This window comes from Salvelinus namaycush, chromosome 22 (assembly GCF_016432855.1).
Source record: "Salvelinus namaycush isolate Seneca chromosome 22, SaNama_1.0, whole genome shotgun sequence".
NCBI lineage: Eukaryota > Metazoa > Chordata > Actinopteri > Salmoniformes > Salmonidae > Salvelinus > Salvelinus namaycush.
The window spans coordinates 21,143,269-21,159,794 of record NC_052328.1 but is presented as its reverse complement, the minus strand read 5'-3'; the positions used below and the strand labels follow the sequence as shown (position 1 = coordinate 21,159,794).

Below are 16,526 nucleotides of genomic sequence, written 5' to 3'. Positions count from 1 at the left end.
CGAAGAGACTGAATCCTCACCAGGCAAGGTGGGCCATGTTTTTTACCCGTTTTGTTTTCACCCTATCCTACAGACCAGGTACCCAGAACGCGAAGGCAGATGCACTGTCCCGGATGTATGACACGGAGGAGCGGCCCATGGATCACACTCCCATACTCCCGGCCTCTTGCCTGGTGGCACCAGTAGTGTGGGAGCTGGACGCGGACATCGAGCGGGCGTCCGCGACCGTTTGATCTATTGGGTTCACACGTCACCCTCCTCTGGTCATCCGGGCATCGGTCGGACAGTGAGCTGTCTTAGTGGGGAGTACTGGTGGTCCACTTTGGCTAAGGACGTGAGGGTTTATGTCTCCTCCTGCTCGGTGTGCGCCCAGTGCAAGGCCCCTAGGCACTTGCCCAGAGGGAAGTTACAACCCTTACCCATTCCACAACGGCCGTGGTCGCACCTGTCGGTGGATTTCCTAACGGATCTTCCTCCATCACAGGGTAACACCACGATCCTGGTCATTGTGGATCGGTTTTCTAAGTCCTGTTGTCTCCTCCCTTTGCCCGGTCTCCCTACGACCCTACAGACTGCGGAGGCCCTGTTTACACACGTCTTCTGGCAATACGGGGTGCCTGAGGACATAGTATCTGATCGAGGTCCCCAGTTCACGTCAAGGGTCTGGAGGGTGTTCATGGAACGTCTGGGGGTCTCGGTCAGCCTTATCTCGGGTTTTCACCCCGAGAGTAACGGGCAGGTGGAGAGAGTGAACTAGGATGTGGGTAGGTTTCTGCAGTCCTATTGCCAGGACCAGCCGGGGGAGTGGGCGGCGTTCGTGCCTTGGGCAGAGATGGCCCAGAACTCGCTCCGCCACTCATTTACATTTACATTTACATTTAAGTCATTTAGCAGACGCTCTTATCCAGAGCGACTTACAAATTGGAAAGTTCATACATATTTATCCTGGTCCCCCCGTGGGGAATGAACCCACAACCCTGGCGTTGCAAGCGCCATGCTCTACCAACTGAGCCACACGGGACCACTCCTCCACTAACCTCTCCCCCTTCCAGTGTGTACTGGGGTACCAGCCGGGTTGTGCCTTTATTTTTGAGTAAAGTACGTTGCTCACTCATTTTGCTCTCCTGCGCCTGACTTCATGCACCAGCTACACACACCTTCTGACAACTCCAATACCTTGACTGTTGTCCTTAAGCCATTTTGCCACAACTTTGGAAGTATGCTTGGGGTCATTGTCCATTTGGAAGACCCATTTGCGACCAAGCTTTAACTTCCTGACTGATGTCTTGAGATGTTGCTTCAATATATCCACATCATTTTCCTCCTCATGATGCCATCTATTCTGTGAAGTGCACCAGTCCCTCCTGCAGCAAAGCACCCCCACAACATGATTCTGCCACCCCTGTGCTTCATGGCTGGGATGGTGTTCTTCGGCTTGCAAGCGTCCCTTTTTTCCTCCAAACGTAATGATGGTCATTATGACCAAAAAGTTTTATTTTTGTCTAATCAGACCAGAGGACATTTCTCCAAAAAGTATGATCTTTGTCCCCATGTGCAGTTGCAAACCGTAGTCTGGCTTTTCTATGGTGGTTTTGGAGCAGTGGCTTCTTCCTTGCTGAGCGGCCTTTCAGGGTATGTCGATATAGGACTCGTTTTACTCTAGATATAGATACTTTTCTACCTGTTTCCTCCAGCATCTTCACAAAGTCCTTTGCTGTTGTTCTGGGATTGATTTGCACATTTCGCACCAAAGTACGTTCATCTCTAGGAGACAGAACACTTCTCCTTCCTGAGTGGTATGACAGCTGCGTGGTCCTATGATGTTTATACTTATGTACTACTTTTTGTATAGATGAAATTGGTACCTGCAGGCGTTTGGAAATTGCTCCCAAGGATGAAGCAGACTTGTGGAGGTCTACAATTTTTTTCTGAGGGCTTGGCTGATTTCTTTTGATGTTCCCATGATGTTGCCTTGAAATACATCCAAAGGTACACCTCCAATTGACTCAAATGATGTCAATTAGCCTATCAGAAGCTTCTAAAGCCATGACATCATTTTCTGGAACCGGCTGCGCGCGTGCACCATCGTGCGCTATCGTGCATAAATGTGCATAAATTTGTCCCCCTACACCAATCGCGATCACGACACGCAGGTTAAAATATCAAAACAAACTCTGAACCAATGACATTAATTTGGGGACAGGTCGAAAAGCATTAAACATGTATGGCAATTTAGCTCGTTAGCTTACATTTGCTAGCTAATTTGTCCTATTTAGCTAGCTTGCTGTTGCTAAAAAATGTGTCCTAAGGATATAAACATTGAGTTGTTATTTTACCTGAAATGCACAAGGACCTCTACTCCGACAATTAATCCACACATAAAACGGCCAACCAAATCGTTTCTAGTCATCTCTCATCCTTCCAGGCTTTTTCATCTTTGAACTTATATGGGGATCGCATCTAAACTTTCATTGTATTACCACGACAACCGGCAACAAAGTTTGTCTTTCAATCACCCACGTGGGTATAACCAATGAGGAGATGGCACGTGGGTACCTGCTTCTATAAACCAATGAGGAGATGGGAGAGGCAGGACTTGCAGCGCGATCTGCGTCAGAAATAGAAAGGAGTGCTATTTTAGCCCTTGGCATCGCAGACGCTCGTTGGCGCTCGCAAGCAGTGTGGGTGCAATAATTGAATAACATGGATTTCATGTCGCGCACGCGACGTGTCCGGTCTGGTCAGCATGTAAGGGCTGTATGCAGGCTGTATGTGTCGTGCTTAAGAACAGCCCTTAGCTGTGGTATATTAGCCATATACTACACCTCCTTGGGCCTAAAAAATAAACAAATAAATAAATAATAAATAAATATATATATTTAAAAAACTCAACAGGGCGTGATCTGATAAAACAGGAATCCACGCAAAACGACGTGAAGTGATGTTTTTGAAACATGCTTCTTCTCTTGTTGGGCAGGGAGGGGTGTGCGCTGGGCGAATGAGTCAAGACTTTGTCAACACACTCAGTAGGTCCCAAAAACAAAAGCTAATATTTCAGCCCCTTTCAGGAAATGAAATGTTTTGCATCAGCAGGAAGAACAGGCTAGAACAAGAGTCACTAAGGTGAGAAATATTAAGAGGGAAAGCCTAAGACGTTGTAGGGTAGAGCTAAAATAAGGCCTTCATCTGGATACCAATTCAATTATTTTTTTAACTCTAACCTCTAACCATTCCACAAAGACAAATGTAGATTAATATGAAATTGTATGTTGGGTGAAATATGCTTCATATCATAATACTTCCTTCTACTCTGTCTCCAAACTCTGTAGCTGTAGTATGCACATGTGATTTACAGTAGGTATGTATTCCAACTCCATCATCTGAGGGCATGAAATTAGATGCAGTAGATTAAATCAATTTGATCGATTGGAGGAGGATGGTCTAGTGTGCTGCAAGTAGTGGCCACACTAGTGTTAACAAACTGAGCCTGTTAGGAGAGAAATCCTGCTTTTAGCACATATGATTGATATCAGTTCCCCCACCCTTCCTGGAATTTCAGAATATCAACAACTTTAGTGTCTAGACTCTAGACTACTGTGTTTACGTGCGTGTGTGCCTGCCTGCCTCCTAGGATGCCTGCGGGCATCGCCCCATATGCACAGCACATATCTATAACCCTTAACATTTTATATTTGACACCAGACTTTTGAAATAGCCCTGTTAGACACTCTCTGTTTACATCTCACCTCACTCAGATTTATACTTGCACTTCCTGCTCCCAGCCCTGCTCTCCCTCCTTCCCAATCCCATTATTGGTCCCGTCCAAAACAGGACGAAAGTTGGGAGCGTTGCAAGAATGCATCTTGGGGAGGAAACAGGGGAGGTTGGGAATTGGGAAGTTCTGTTGGTTTGGGTCAGGGGATTTATCCTCCTTTGTTGTCAGGGTTCCTGATCTTACTCTGGGTCTGGTTAGAGGGAGGGCTGGTGTGACACTGGCATGATGAGGACCTTTTGATTTCACTGAAGCTGATTTAGCAGAGAGATGGAGTAGATCTAAATCTGGTCTTTGGATCGTCAGCTGCAGTTGTGTGGGTGGATAAGAAGGGGATACTGAGCGGTTGTTCAATGCAGTTTACAGATGCTTTCACTTAGTCACTTTGTTAAAACTATCTCTAAAAAGGATGTGGAATGTGTACCGTCAGACAACACACAAGTAAAACCCTGCATAAAGGGAAATAAACTGCACATGGGGTTCTAACATTATTGAGCAGCTCATATTCAAAATCAGATATTGTATAAGGACATAAACCTATGTAGTAACACTATATTGTAGGTGTCCTTATGTATGCATTCATAAAGCCCTTATAACAGCTATATAAGACATAACATTAGTCATAAAGTGACATAAGTAGTTTTATATTGTTATGAGTAATGGCATAAGATGTTATAAAACTAGTTATAACAGGTGTTATAGATGACTGTTGATCCTGTTGTCATATGCGCTAATGTCAACTGTTAATAACAGCTGCTATAACAGAGCCTGAATGACAACTAATGTCATATGTTATTACATGCTACTTAACAGTCTATACATACCAGATGATATAAACAGGGTGTTATGTAATTTACCAACATCTGTGTCACATTATTACATTAAATGTAATGATGGGCATTCATAACCATGTAATATGCCCTTATAGAGTGTAGAAACCTTCAATAAAGTGACATTAATTTGAGGTGTTATAAAACAGTTATGAATGTTCTTGTACCACAGCACGAGTTGAGAAACACAAAACTTGAACATTCAAAGGATCTCAAAGCAGCATGGGCAAACAGTACATTGACTCCAACATAAACGTCTCAATATACAATTCGCAGATGCAGCTACGTTATAAAGTCTTTATTGATTGTTATTGATTCATCAGACAACTGGAGTGTCATGTGTTCTTGCCACATATTGACATTCAACAGCTGTTTAGCATTGAAAATCATCAGGCAGCCCCTTTGCCTTATTTTGTGTCTGTTGGTTTCCTAACATGTATTTTCTGGCACACACTGGGTATTATGAGATGAAGACTCGATTGTTTTTCACAAGTGCTCCAGCTAGCTGCCTGCTACAGGCTTAGGAGGGGTTGGTTCCTTGTTGAGGCAGAGGTGACAATAGTCCCTAGCTTGGCTCTAGAACTCATGATGGTGTTAGCTACTTCGGCAAAAAGTCACAAACTGTCAGTGCACACATTGACTTTGTGGTTTAAGAGACTTGCCTGTTTATAATGCAGTTCTGCTACTGCTGTGTGTATTTTAGAGTTAGTTCAGCCAAATATCCATACAGTATCTTTATAGAAAAACATAAGAATGGTGCAAATGTTTGCCTCGCATTATCTAACCCGTAAAAATGTAATTATAAAAATGGTAGTTTCACTCGAGTGAGATTCAGTTAATTCAATCTTTCAGATGGTATTGGCCTTGCAGCATGTCAATAAAAGTCCTGTGTCTGGGAGGCAGCATGAGTCAAAAAGCTCAGTATGCAATGGCTTATCAAGCAAGGGGAGTGTGATTGCTGAAACAGCCCACAGTTGTTTATGTGGTAGAGAAGCACACATTCGTCATAGAGATTTTAGCCTGGTGCAGGAACTCTTTGTCAGTTCCCCTTCACACACACACACACACACACACACACACACACACACACACACACACACACACACACACACACACACACACACACACACACACACACACACACACACACACACACACACACACACACACACACACACACACACACACACGGCTAGCTGGCCCCTTACCCGTGCGCCCCTTGACACTTCACACACACCCCGATACTCCCCCTGATACTCCTCCCACCCCACCCTACCACCCGTCACACACAATTCCACTCCCTATATGCCCCTGAGCCCCCCAGCTCAAATAAAGCCAGCATGGCTGCGCACACTCCCCCGGTCCGTGCGTAACACTTGCCACGTAAACCTACTCTCCTCACATGCACGGAGCCCCCAAGCGCTCTTACACTCTCTCCCACTCTCTCTCTCCCTCCCCAACTCTCATTCTCGCTCTCGCTCTCATTCTCTCTCACGCTCTCCCTCTCCTACTCTCTCTCTCTACTTAGTCCTGTTATCCTAACACAGTAAAGCTGCTCAGACAAACAGCTCATTTTATTCACTTGTGCTCAGTTGTACAAGTTTAAGTTAAGTGTTCTTTTAGTAAATAGGGTTTCAGCCTGAACTGTTCTCTGTCATAGTTACTTCAAAACAGTTTCCAAACAGTGTGTTCACTTCCAAACTATTTTCCTTGGAGACACAGCAGATCTAGCGAAAACATTCAGGTCTTACTTCTGAGTAACCTCGTATTGTCTATCAATAGCACTACTCTATGTGCTAGTCTAGTTGTGCTGTGCCCATGAGGAGTTGACCAAACCACACATGCTTAGGCAGCCACCCAGGCTGTACTGTATGCTGTCTATGAAGTTATTGAAGAGAACAATAGACAGAAAGAGACGTCCTGCAAACAGTGCTAAGATATACCTGGATATACCTGGAGAACTAGTAAGGTACTGTATGTCCTGTTTTGACCCATAGAGAGCAACAGATCTACAGAATGAAGTGGACTCAACAGGGAGTGGAAATCATCCAACTGAGAACCCCATAGGGCCCTTGATTTGATTGTAAGGGAGGTCACAGTTGGAGAATAATTACTGAGATACAGGCCAAAACCTTACCGAAACCACATGAAGGAGCAAATCCTTGGGCAAATCATTTATTCGTAACTCAATAGTGGTTTTCAGGGACATCTTTTCTTTATCTTAATGTCATAATCTATGGAGTAAATCCTTTTTTGCTCCTAATCAGGGACCCAGCGATTCATCTATGGGCAATTTCACCAGTCCATAATAAATAACGGAACTTGAAACTTTTGAACACTGAATAAACATTGAAGAAATTCAAGATAGCTGGCGGGTGTATCAGGGAATGACAAACCACACAGAGAGAGAGCGAGAGCGAGAGAATGGGGTAGTCATCATGACGATGCTATGAATGACTGATTGTCTACGTCAGAGTATAAGACAGAGCTGTTCAGATAGCCTGTGATTTCTGCAGAATGTCCATGCCAGGTAAACAGTGGGAACCAGTCTGGCTAAACCTTGCAGTAACCACCAGCAGTTTTGTGGCCTGGGGCAACATTTTCCTGTTAGGGCACATTTTCCTGTTAACCCTAACTCTAAACTCTTAGGAGAGACCAACACCATGTAATTATGGGGACCTTAAGCTGCAGCTACAGCAAAAATTCACCACAGACTTGCACAGTCTCTTTGCTGTTCTGGTTTAATAAAGTAATACTAATATCTCAGTGCATTTAACCCTGTTTCTTGGTGTGCAGGAGGAAGATTTCAAAAGTAGATGTCCAGTAAGGCTAAGCTATAGAAGCCTTGATTAGACTAGAGTCGTATGGCAAAATATCAGCATCTTGAGAGATTCCTCCAAGGCTTTCCATCTTAATTTAAAAGATGGAAAAGTATGTTTACTATTACAAGAGACAATAAAATAGGACCATTTCATTAATTAATCATTGTTTGTCTACTGTAACTATTCAAAATGTATCGGAAGAGCAACTTTTACAACTGTGGATAAGCTATTATTCCAGCCTCCGATTCCTGGAAGAAATACAATATCTAGCACAGTCTGAACATAGGCTACGACAGAGACACACGCCTGAAATAAGGCAAGCTTTCCATTTCCTTATGTCAATGGAATTCACTGTTACGTAAAGGCACAATACCATAGAGTGTAGAATAAAATTAGGTTGGAGTCTCATTTCATTTGGTGGCAACTTCATTAGGTTGCCAGGAATGTGTAATTCAGCTGTACTATTTAATGCATAATACTGTAGGTCAGGGGTATTCAACTTTTACCCTACGAGGTCCGGAGAATGCTGGTTTTCTGTTCTACCTGATAATTAATTGCACACACCTGGTGTACCAGGTCTAAATCAGTCCCTGATCAGAGGGAAACAAAAAAATGCAGTGGAAATGGTTTGGAGGTCCAGAGTTTTGAAGGCTTCAGGTGTAATGTACTATTCAAATAATTGTAGTCAAATTCATGGCAACTTCATGAGTTGTTGAATCTTCATTTTTTTCACCTGGTAGTACTGAGCAATTTGTGCTTTTTGAGGTTGGTTCGGATTTGGTTACCACATTTTTTCCAGGTTTCGATAATGTTTTAAGACATTGTGGGTTGAATGCTGTAACAGAGAATAAAACAATTAATACAAATTCCATGATGGTGTCACGCCCTGACCATAGAGAGCCCTTGTTTCTATGGGGTAACATCTGATAGCAAGAACTGGCTAATCTGGTGCAGTCCATGAGGAGGATATGCACTGCAGTACTTAATGCAGCTGGTGGCCACACCAGATACTGACTGTTACTTTTGATTTTGCCCCCACCTTTGTTAAGGGACACATTATTCAATTTCTGTTAGACACATATCTGTGGAACTTGTTCAGTTTACGTCTCAGTTGTTGAATCTTGTTATGTTCATACAAATATTTACACATGTTAAGTTTTCTGAAAATAAACGCAGTTGACAGTGAGAGGATGTTTCTTTTTTTGCTGAGTTTATAAGCCATAAAATGCACGTTCTCCCTACTTCCACTCACACTACAACCAGCACTGCAGCTGCAATGAATGAGTTTAGCATTCATAAGTTTGCTTTGTTATTATCAGCGGCTTGTGTCTTTTCTAATATCAAGGAATATTTCACTTTCTCTGAATTGGTGCATGACACTGCTATACTCATTCACTCTAGCTTTAGTGATTGTTGTTGCTTGAGTGGAAGTAGGGAGAACGTGCATTTTATGGCTTATAAAAGTGTCGAACAAAGTGTTGACAGTGCTGATTAACAACTTAAATATGAACTTACTTGTAAAAACAGCAGCTCTTTGCTGTATTCATTGAGTCTCTCTCTAGTCATGGTTTTAAAAGTTTTGAAATCATACAGCATCCTTTTTTTTATGTCTCAAGGAAACTGCAGAAACTGTGATCTGCGCTATCTGATTGACTAGTGGTAGGCCTATAGGTGCACCTGATTTGCTCTCTGGGCCTGCCGGGTATGCAGAGTTCTACCTTCAGACACATGAAATGTTTTAAAAAAGGGAACACTTTGCCTTCCCAGCGTTAAGCCTGCAGAATCAAGTGTGCCTACCGCCAACAGCACTGAATGAGAAAACGCAAGGCTTTATCGTTGTTTTTTACAGAAATGTTTGGTGATTGACTACGAATGCCTTGGAGATCGACCAGTTGATCGCGATTGACCGGTTGGTGACCACTTTTCAGGTAGAGATACCTTGCCAGGCAACTGCTTTCTATTCCTCTCGATCATGCGTTCTCTCTTCTCTCCGTCTCTGTGTCTGCTCCACACAGACCGGACAAGTAGGTGGGTGCACAATGGATTATGGTCATTGCAGTTAATTACCACGTTGTCTAAGCTAAACTATGTAGAATAATGATTGGCCCGTTAGAAACTACAACTCCCTACTACATTGCACAGTTCAGGCTTGATCTGAGTGATCTCTAGAGAAACTGCGTATTGAGCACACAGAAGAAAGAAAAACTAAATGGATTTAAAATAATTGAATGGACTTCAGTAAATTGTTTAAAAAACAAAAAGTAACTGAAATTTGGGTTAATTGCTCAGAACTATCACCTGGTAACATCACCTGGAGTCTAGAATGCTGGTGACTCAAGTACGCACACACACACGGTCATACTGCAGATGCACAGCTGCTCCACCAGCCCCTCTGAATCCTACGTATAAACCCATCCACGGCCATATGCCCATGCACTGAGCCCACTCACCGTCCAGACAGTCAGCACCCAACCCAGGCACAGCATAGCTGTACAAACAGGTGCTCCTTCCCACCCAACGCTGTTTGCTTAACCCTTTCATCACAATAAGCCGTGTTGGATTTGGCTGTGTACATTAAGCAGAGACTTGATATGTTATCGTGAGCCGAGTTGGTCTTAGTATACACTTATGACGTTATAGAGCTTTCTTCAACGGTCTATAGATCTTTGCTCAGTCGGTGGAAAGGATATGGACTCCCAAGAAATGCTTTGTTACCGTTTGCCTGTTTGATACAAAGACATGTATGCCTACACACACACACACACACCAACAGAGATATGCACGCACACACCAGACAAATGTCAAAAATGTACTTAGAAAAATCATCACATAGGCTACATGACCTGTTCCAGGTAACTGGATAACCAACCAAAGTCATACACTACTGTAATAACTTAAATCGAAAAAGAACGCACTACCACTGAAAACACAATTACAAACAGGACTCCATGCAATGCAACTGACCGGAGCAGAGTCGATGCACTTCTATGTGAGTGCTGGTCAATATAGAGAGAAATTAGGTGACTTGTCTTACCTGACTTACGTTTGGTGGATCCCCCATAGTCCCTGCAAAAGAAACAACACCAGAGAGTCATGGTCAGTGTGTGACAGGGAGCCAGGCCAGAGCAGAAGCATGCTGTCCTACACAGGACTCTGTACCCTACCAGCTACCAGCCAAACCCTCATTAAGAATGCACACACACAGACAGGCACCCCACATGGAGCATGTCAGAGAGAGAGGGAGAAAGATTGAGGGAGAGAGAGGGACAGAGAGGGAGAAAGAAGGAGAGAGAGAGACTAGTCTGTGGCGACCTAAATGCCAGAACTGGACAAGAACCTGACACCCTCAGCACACAGGGGGACAAACACCAACCTGGTGGTGACAGCATTCCCTCCCCCATATGCCCCTCTAGGCACAACTACGACAACATAACCAACAAAAACAGGTCACAACTCCTGCAGCTCTGTCACACACTGGGTATGTAGATAGTCAATGGTAGGCTTCGAGAGGACTCCTATGGTAGGAACACCTATAGCTCATCTCTTGGAAGTAGTACTGTAGACTACTTTATCACTGACCTCAACCCAGAGTCTCTCAGAGTGTTCACAGTCAGCCCACTGTCACCCCCATCAGATCACAGCAAAATCACAGTCTACTTGAACAGAGCATTACTCAATCATGAGGCATCAAAGCCAAAGGAACTAAATAATATTAAGAAATGCTATAGATGGAAGGAAAGTAGTGTGAAAACCTACCAAAAACAATCAAGCAACAACAAATTCAATCCCTTTTAGACAACTTCCTGGACAAAACGTTCCACTGTAATATTGAAGGTGTAAACTTGGCAGAAGAAAACCTAAAACAGTATATTTTACCTTTCAGCTTCCCTATCAAATCTAAACATTTCAAACAGAAAACCTTAGAATATTAACAAACATTTTTAGAGGAAGGCCCTAAAAAATTGTCAAAGACAAATTGTCAGCCACCCTAGTCATAGAATGCTCTCAATGCTACCGCAAGGCAAGCGGTGCCAGAGCGCCAAGTCTAGGGCCATGACTCCTGAACCGCAAATCCAATGGCTATGCAGAATATTTACATTGTCCCCCATTTTACGCTTCTGCTACTCTCTGTTTATTATCTATGCATAGTCACTTTAACTCTACCGACATGTATACTAACTTTCAAAAGTTTGGGGTCACTGAGAAATGTCCTTGTTTTTGAAAGAAAAGCAATTTTTTTTTGTCCATTAAAATAACATCAAATTGATCAGAAATGGGCCTCCCGTGTGGCGCAGTGGTCTAGGGCACTGCATCGCAGTGCTAGCTGCGCCACCAGAGACTCTGGGTTCGCGCCCAGGCTCTGTCGCAGAATTGGCCTAGCGTCGTCCGGGTTAGGGAGGGTTTGGCCGGTAGGGATATCCTTGTCTCATCGCGCACCAGCGACTCCTGTGGCGGGCCGGGCGCAGTGCACGCTAATCAAGAGAGCCGGGTGCACGGTGTTTCTTCCGACACATTGGTGCGGCTGGCTTCCGGGTTGGAGGCGCGCTGTGTTAAGAAGCAGTGCGGCTTGGTTGGGTTGTGTTTCGGAGGACACATGGCTTTCGACCGTATGGGAGTTGTAGCGATGAGACAAGATAGTAATTACTAGCAATTGGATACCACGATAATTGGGGAGAAAAGGGGGTAAAATTTAACAAAAAAATAAAGAAAATAAAGAAATTTATCAGAAATACAGTGTAGAAATTGTTAATGTTATAAATGACTATTGTAGCTGGAAATGGCTATTATTTGTCATTTTTATTTTTTACTTATCTATTTTTTTTTACTTATTAACACTTATTTTTGTTAAAACTGCATTGTTGGTTAAAACTTCTCTAGGGTAGGGGGCAGCATTTGGAATTTTGGATAAAAAGTATGCCCAAATTAAACTGCCAGCTACTCATCCCCAGAAGATAAGATATGCATATTATTAGTAGATTTGGATAGAAAACACTCTGAAGTTTCTAAAACTGTTTGAATCATGTCTGTGAGTATAACAGAACTTATTTAGTAGGCGAAACCCAGAGGACAAACCATTCAGATTTTTCAAAGGTCACTCTTTTTCAATGGATTTTCATTGGGAATCCAGATTTCTAAGGGACCTTCTTGCAGTTCCTACCGCTTCCACTGGATGTCACCAGTCTTTAGAAATTGGTTGAGGTTATTCCTTTGTGTAATGAAGAAGTACGGCATCTTGAACGAGGTTCACTCGAAGTGTCCTGTTTGTTAGAGGCGCGTGACCAGAAAGCTAGCTACAGTTTGTTTTAATCCTGTATTGAACAAAGATCATCCCGTCTTCATTTTTATCGATTATTTACGTTAAAAAATACCTAAAGTTGTATTACAAAAGTAGTTTGAAATGTTTTGGCAAAGTTTACAGGTAACCTTTGAGATATTTTGTAGTCACGTTTCACAAGTTGGAACCAGTGTTTTTCTGGATCAAACGCGCCAAATAAATTGACATTTTGGATATATATTGACGGAATTAATCGAACAAAAGGACCATTTGTGATGTTTATGGGACATATTGGAGTGCCAACAACAGAAGCTCGTCAAAGGTACGGCATGAATTATATTTTTATTTCTGCGTTTCGTGTCGCGCCTGCAGGGTTGAAATATGCTTCTCTCTCTTTGTTTACTATGGTGCTATCCTCAGATAATAGCATCGTTTGCTTTCGCCGAAAAGCCTATTTGAATTCTGACATGTTGGCTGGATTCACAACCAGTGTAGCTTTAATTTGGTATCTTTCATGTGTGATTTAATGAAAGTTAGATTTTTATAGTAATTTATTTGAATTTGGCGCTCTGCATTTTCTCTGGCTTTTGGCCAAGTGAGACAGTAGCGTCCCGCCTAAACTCAGATTTTTGGATATAAATATGAACTTTACCGAACAAAACATACATGTATTGTGTAACATGAAGTCCTATGAGTGTCATCTGATGAAGATCATCAAAGGTTAGTGATTAATTTTATCTCTATTTCTGCTTTTTGTTACTCCTCTCTTTGGCTGGAAAAATGGCTCTTTTCTGTGACTTGCCTCTGACCGTTTGGTGTGCTTTCGTCGTAAAACCTTTTTGAAATCGGACAATGTGGCTGGATTTACAACAAGTGTATCTTTAAAATGGTGTAAAATACGCTAGCGTCCCACATACCCTAGAGAAGTTAAGGGCTTGTAAGTAAGCATTTCACTGTAAAGGTCAACACCTGTATTGGGCCGATGTGACAAATAACATTTGATTTGATAAAAATTTTAACAATGACAAATGGTTTGATGAAGAATTCAAAAAACCTTAGAAAGAAATTGAGAAACCTATCCAACCAAAAACTTACACGGAACCCAAACCCGGCTGTGCGTGTGCGCCATTGTGCATAAATGTATTTTGTCCCCCCACACCAACACGATCACGACACGCAGGTTAAAATATCAAAACAAACTCTGAACCAATTATATTAATTTGTTGGACAGGTTGAAAAGCATTAAACAAGTATGGCAATTTAGCTAGCTAGCTTTCCCGATGCTAGTTAATTTGTCCTATTTAGCTAGCTTGCTATTGCTAGCTAATGTATCCTTGGATATAAACATTGAGTTGTTATTTTACCTGAAATGCACAAGGTCCTCTACTCTGACAATTAATCCACACATAAAATGGTCAACCGAATCATTTCTAGTTCTCTCCTCCTTCCAGACTTTTTCTTCTCTTGACTTTATAATGCGATTGGCAACTTTTATAAATTCGGTGCATTACCGCCACTGACCTTGTTCGTCTTTCAATCACCCACGTGGGTATAACCAATGAGGAGATGGCACGTGGGTACCTGCTTCTATAAACCAATGAGGAGATGGGAGAGGCAGGACTTGCAGCGCGATCTGCATCAGAAATAGAACTGACTTCTATTTTAGCCCTTGGCAACGCAGACGCTTATTGGCGCGCGCGAGCAGTGTGGGTGCAATAATTGAATAAATTCTACATTTATTTTGCAATGCTTGCGCACGCGACGTGAGTGGTGTAGTCAGCCTGTTAGAGACCCAGAAAACCTGAGCCTACGCCTTCACTATGGGGAATCACTAAAACAATACAGAAATAAACTACAGAAAAAGAAGGAACAGCACGTCAGAAATCAGCTTAATGTAATTGAAGAATCATAGACTAACCACTTCTGGGAAAATTGGAACAACAACAACACGAAGAGTTATCTATCTAAAATGGAGATGTATATGTAAACCACTTCTCCAATCTTTTTTGTGGTGTAAAATACTTGTATGTTTGAGGAATTTAAATTCCTCAAACTATACATGATCAAATACAAATCTTAGAATTAACTATTAAAAACTACCAGAACCAACTGGATTCTCCAATTACATTGAATGAACTACTGGACAAAATTACAAACCTTCCAACCCAAAAAAGCCTGTGGTGTTGATGGTATCCTCAATGAAATGATCAAATATACAGACCACAAATTCCAATTGGCTATACTTAAACTCTTTAACATCATCCTCAGCTCTGGCATCTTCCCCAATATTTGGAACCAATGACTGATCACCACAAACCACAAAAGTGGAGACAAGTTTGACTCCAATAACTACCGTGGGATATGCATCAAAAACCACCTTGGGAAAATCCTCTGCATTATCACTAACAGCAGACTCGTACATTTCCTCAGTCAAAACAACCCCAAAGCCATGGGGTGAGACAGGGATGCAGCTTAAGCCCCACCTTCTTCAACATATCAACGAATTGGCGAGGGCACTAGAACAGTCAGCAGCACCCGGCCTCACCCTACTAGAATCTGAAGTCAAATGTCTACTGATGATCTGGTGCTTCTATCCCCAACCAACGACGGCCTACTCCAGCACTCAGATCTTCTGCACAGATTCTGTCAGACCTGGGCCCTGACAGTAAATCTCAAGACAAAAATAATGGTGTTCCAGTTGCTAGGACCATAAATAAAAATTCTATCTAGACACCGTTGCCCTAGAGCACACAAAAAAAAACAGCCTAAACATCAGCGCCATAGGTAACTTCCACAAAACTGTGAACGAGCTGAAAGACAAGGCAAGAAGGACCTTCTATGCCATCAAAAGGAACAGAAAATTTGACATACCAATTAGGATCTGGCTAAAAAATACTTGAATCAGTTATAGAACCCATTGCCCTTCATGGTTGTGAGGTCTGGGGTCCGCTCACCAACCAAGAATTCACAAAATGGGACAAACACCAAATTGAGACTCTGCATGTAGAATTCTGCTAAAATATCCTCAGGGTACAACGTAAAACACCAATAATGCATGCATAGCAGAATTATGCCGAACCCACTAATCATCCAAATTAAGAAAGAAAGAAAGAAATTAAGACCCGACCAAATAATGAGAAAACAAAAAGATAATTACTTGACACATTGGAAAGAATTAACAAAAAACTGAGCAAACTAGAATGCTATTTGGACATAAACAGAGAGTACACAGTGGCAGAATACCTGACCACTGTGACTGACTCAAACTTAAGGAAAGCTTTGACTATGTACAGACTCAGTGAGCATAGCCTTGCTTTTGAGAAAGGCAGCCGTAGGCAGACCTGGGTCTCAAGAGAAGACAGGCTATGTGCACACTGCCCACAAAAAGAGGTGGAGACTGAGCTGCACTTCCTAACCTCCTGACGAATGTATGACCATAGAGACACATATTTCCCTCAGATTACAGATCCACAAAGAATTCGAAAACAAATCAAATTTCGCTAAACTCCCATATCTACTGGGTGAAAAACCACAGTGTGCTATCACAGCAGCAAGATTTGTGACCTGTTGCCACAAGAAAAGGGCAACCAGTGAAGAACAAACACCATTGTAAATACAACCCATATATATCTATGCTTTTTTATTTTCCCTTTTGTATTTTAACTATTTGCACATAATATGACAGTTGAAATGTCTTTATTATTTTGGAACTTTTGTGAGTGTAATGTTTAATGTTAATTTTTATTGTTTATTTCACTTTTGCTTATTATCTACTTCACTTGCTTTGGCAATGTTAACATGTGTTTCCCATGCCAATAAAGTCCTTA

At 42.3% G+C, this 16,526-nt stretch overlaps 1 protein-coding gene across 1 annotated transcript in view; it reads right to left on the bottom strand.

Moving 5' to 3' along the window:
• The window catches only part of LOC120017660 (SH3 and PX domain-containing protein 2A-like), a 104,042-nt gene that overhangs the window by 56,702 nt on the left and 30,814 nt on the right, over nt 1-16,526 (bottom strand). The window contains exon 6 of the mRNA XM_038960574.1: nt 10,459-10,490. Coding sequence (XP_038816502.1) covers nt 10,459-10,490 — 32 coding nt within the window. The remainder of the gene's footprint in view (nt 1-10,458; nt 10,491-16,526) is intronic.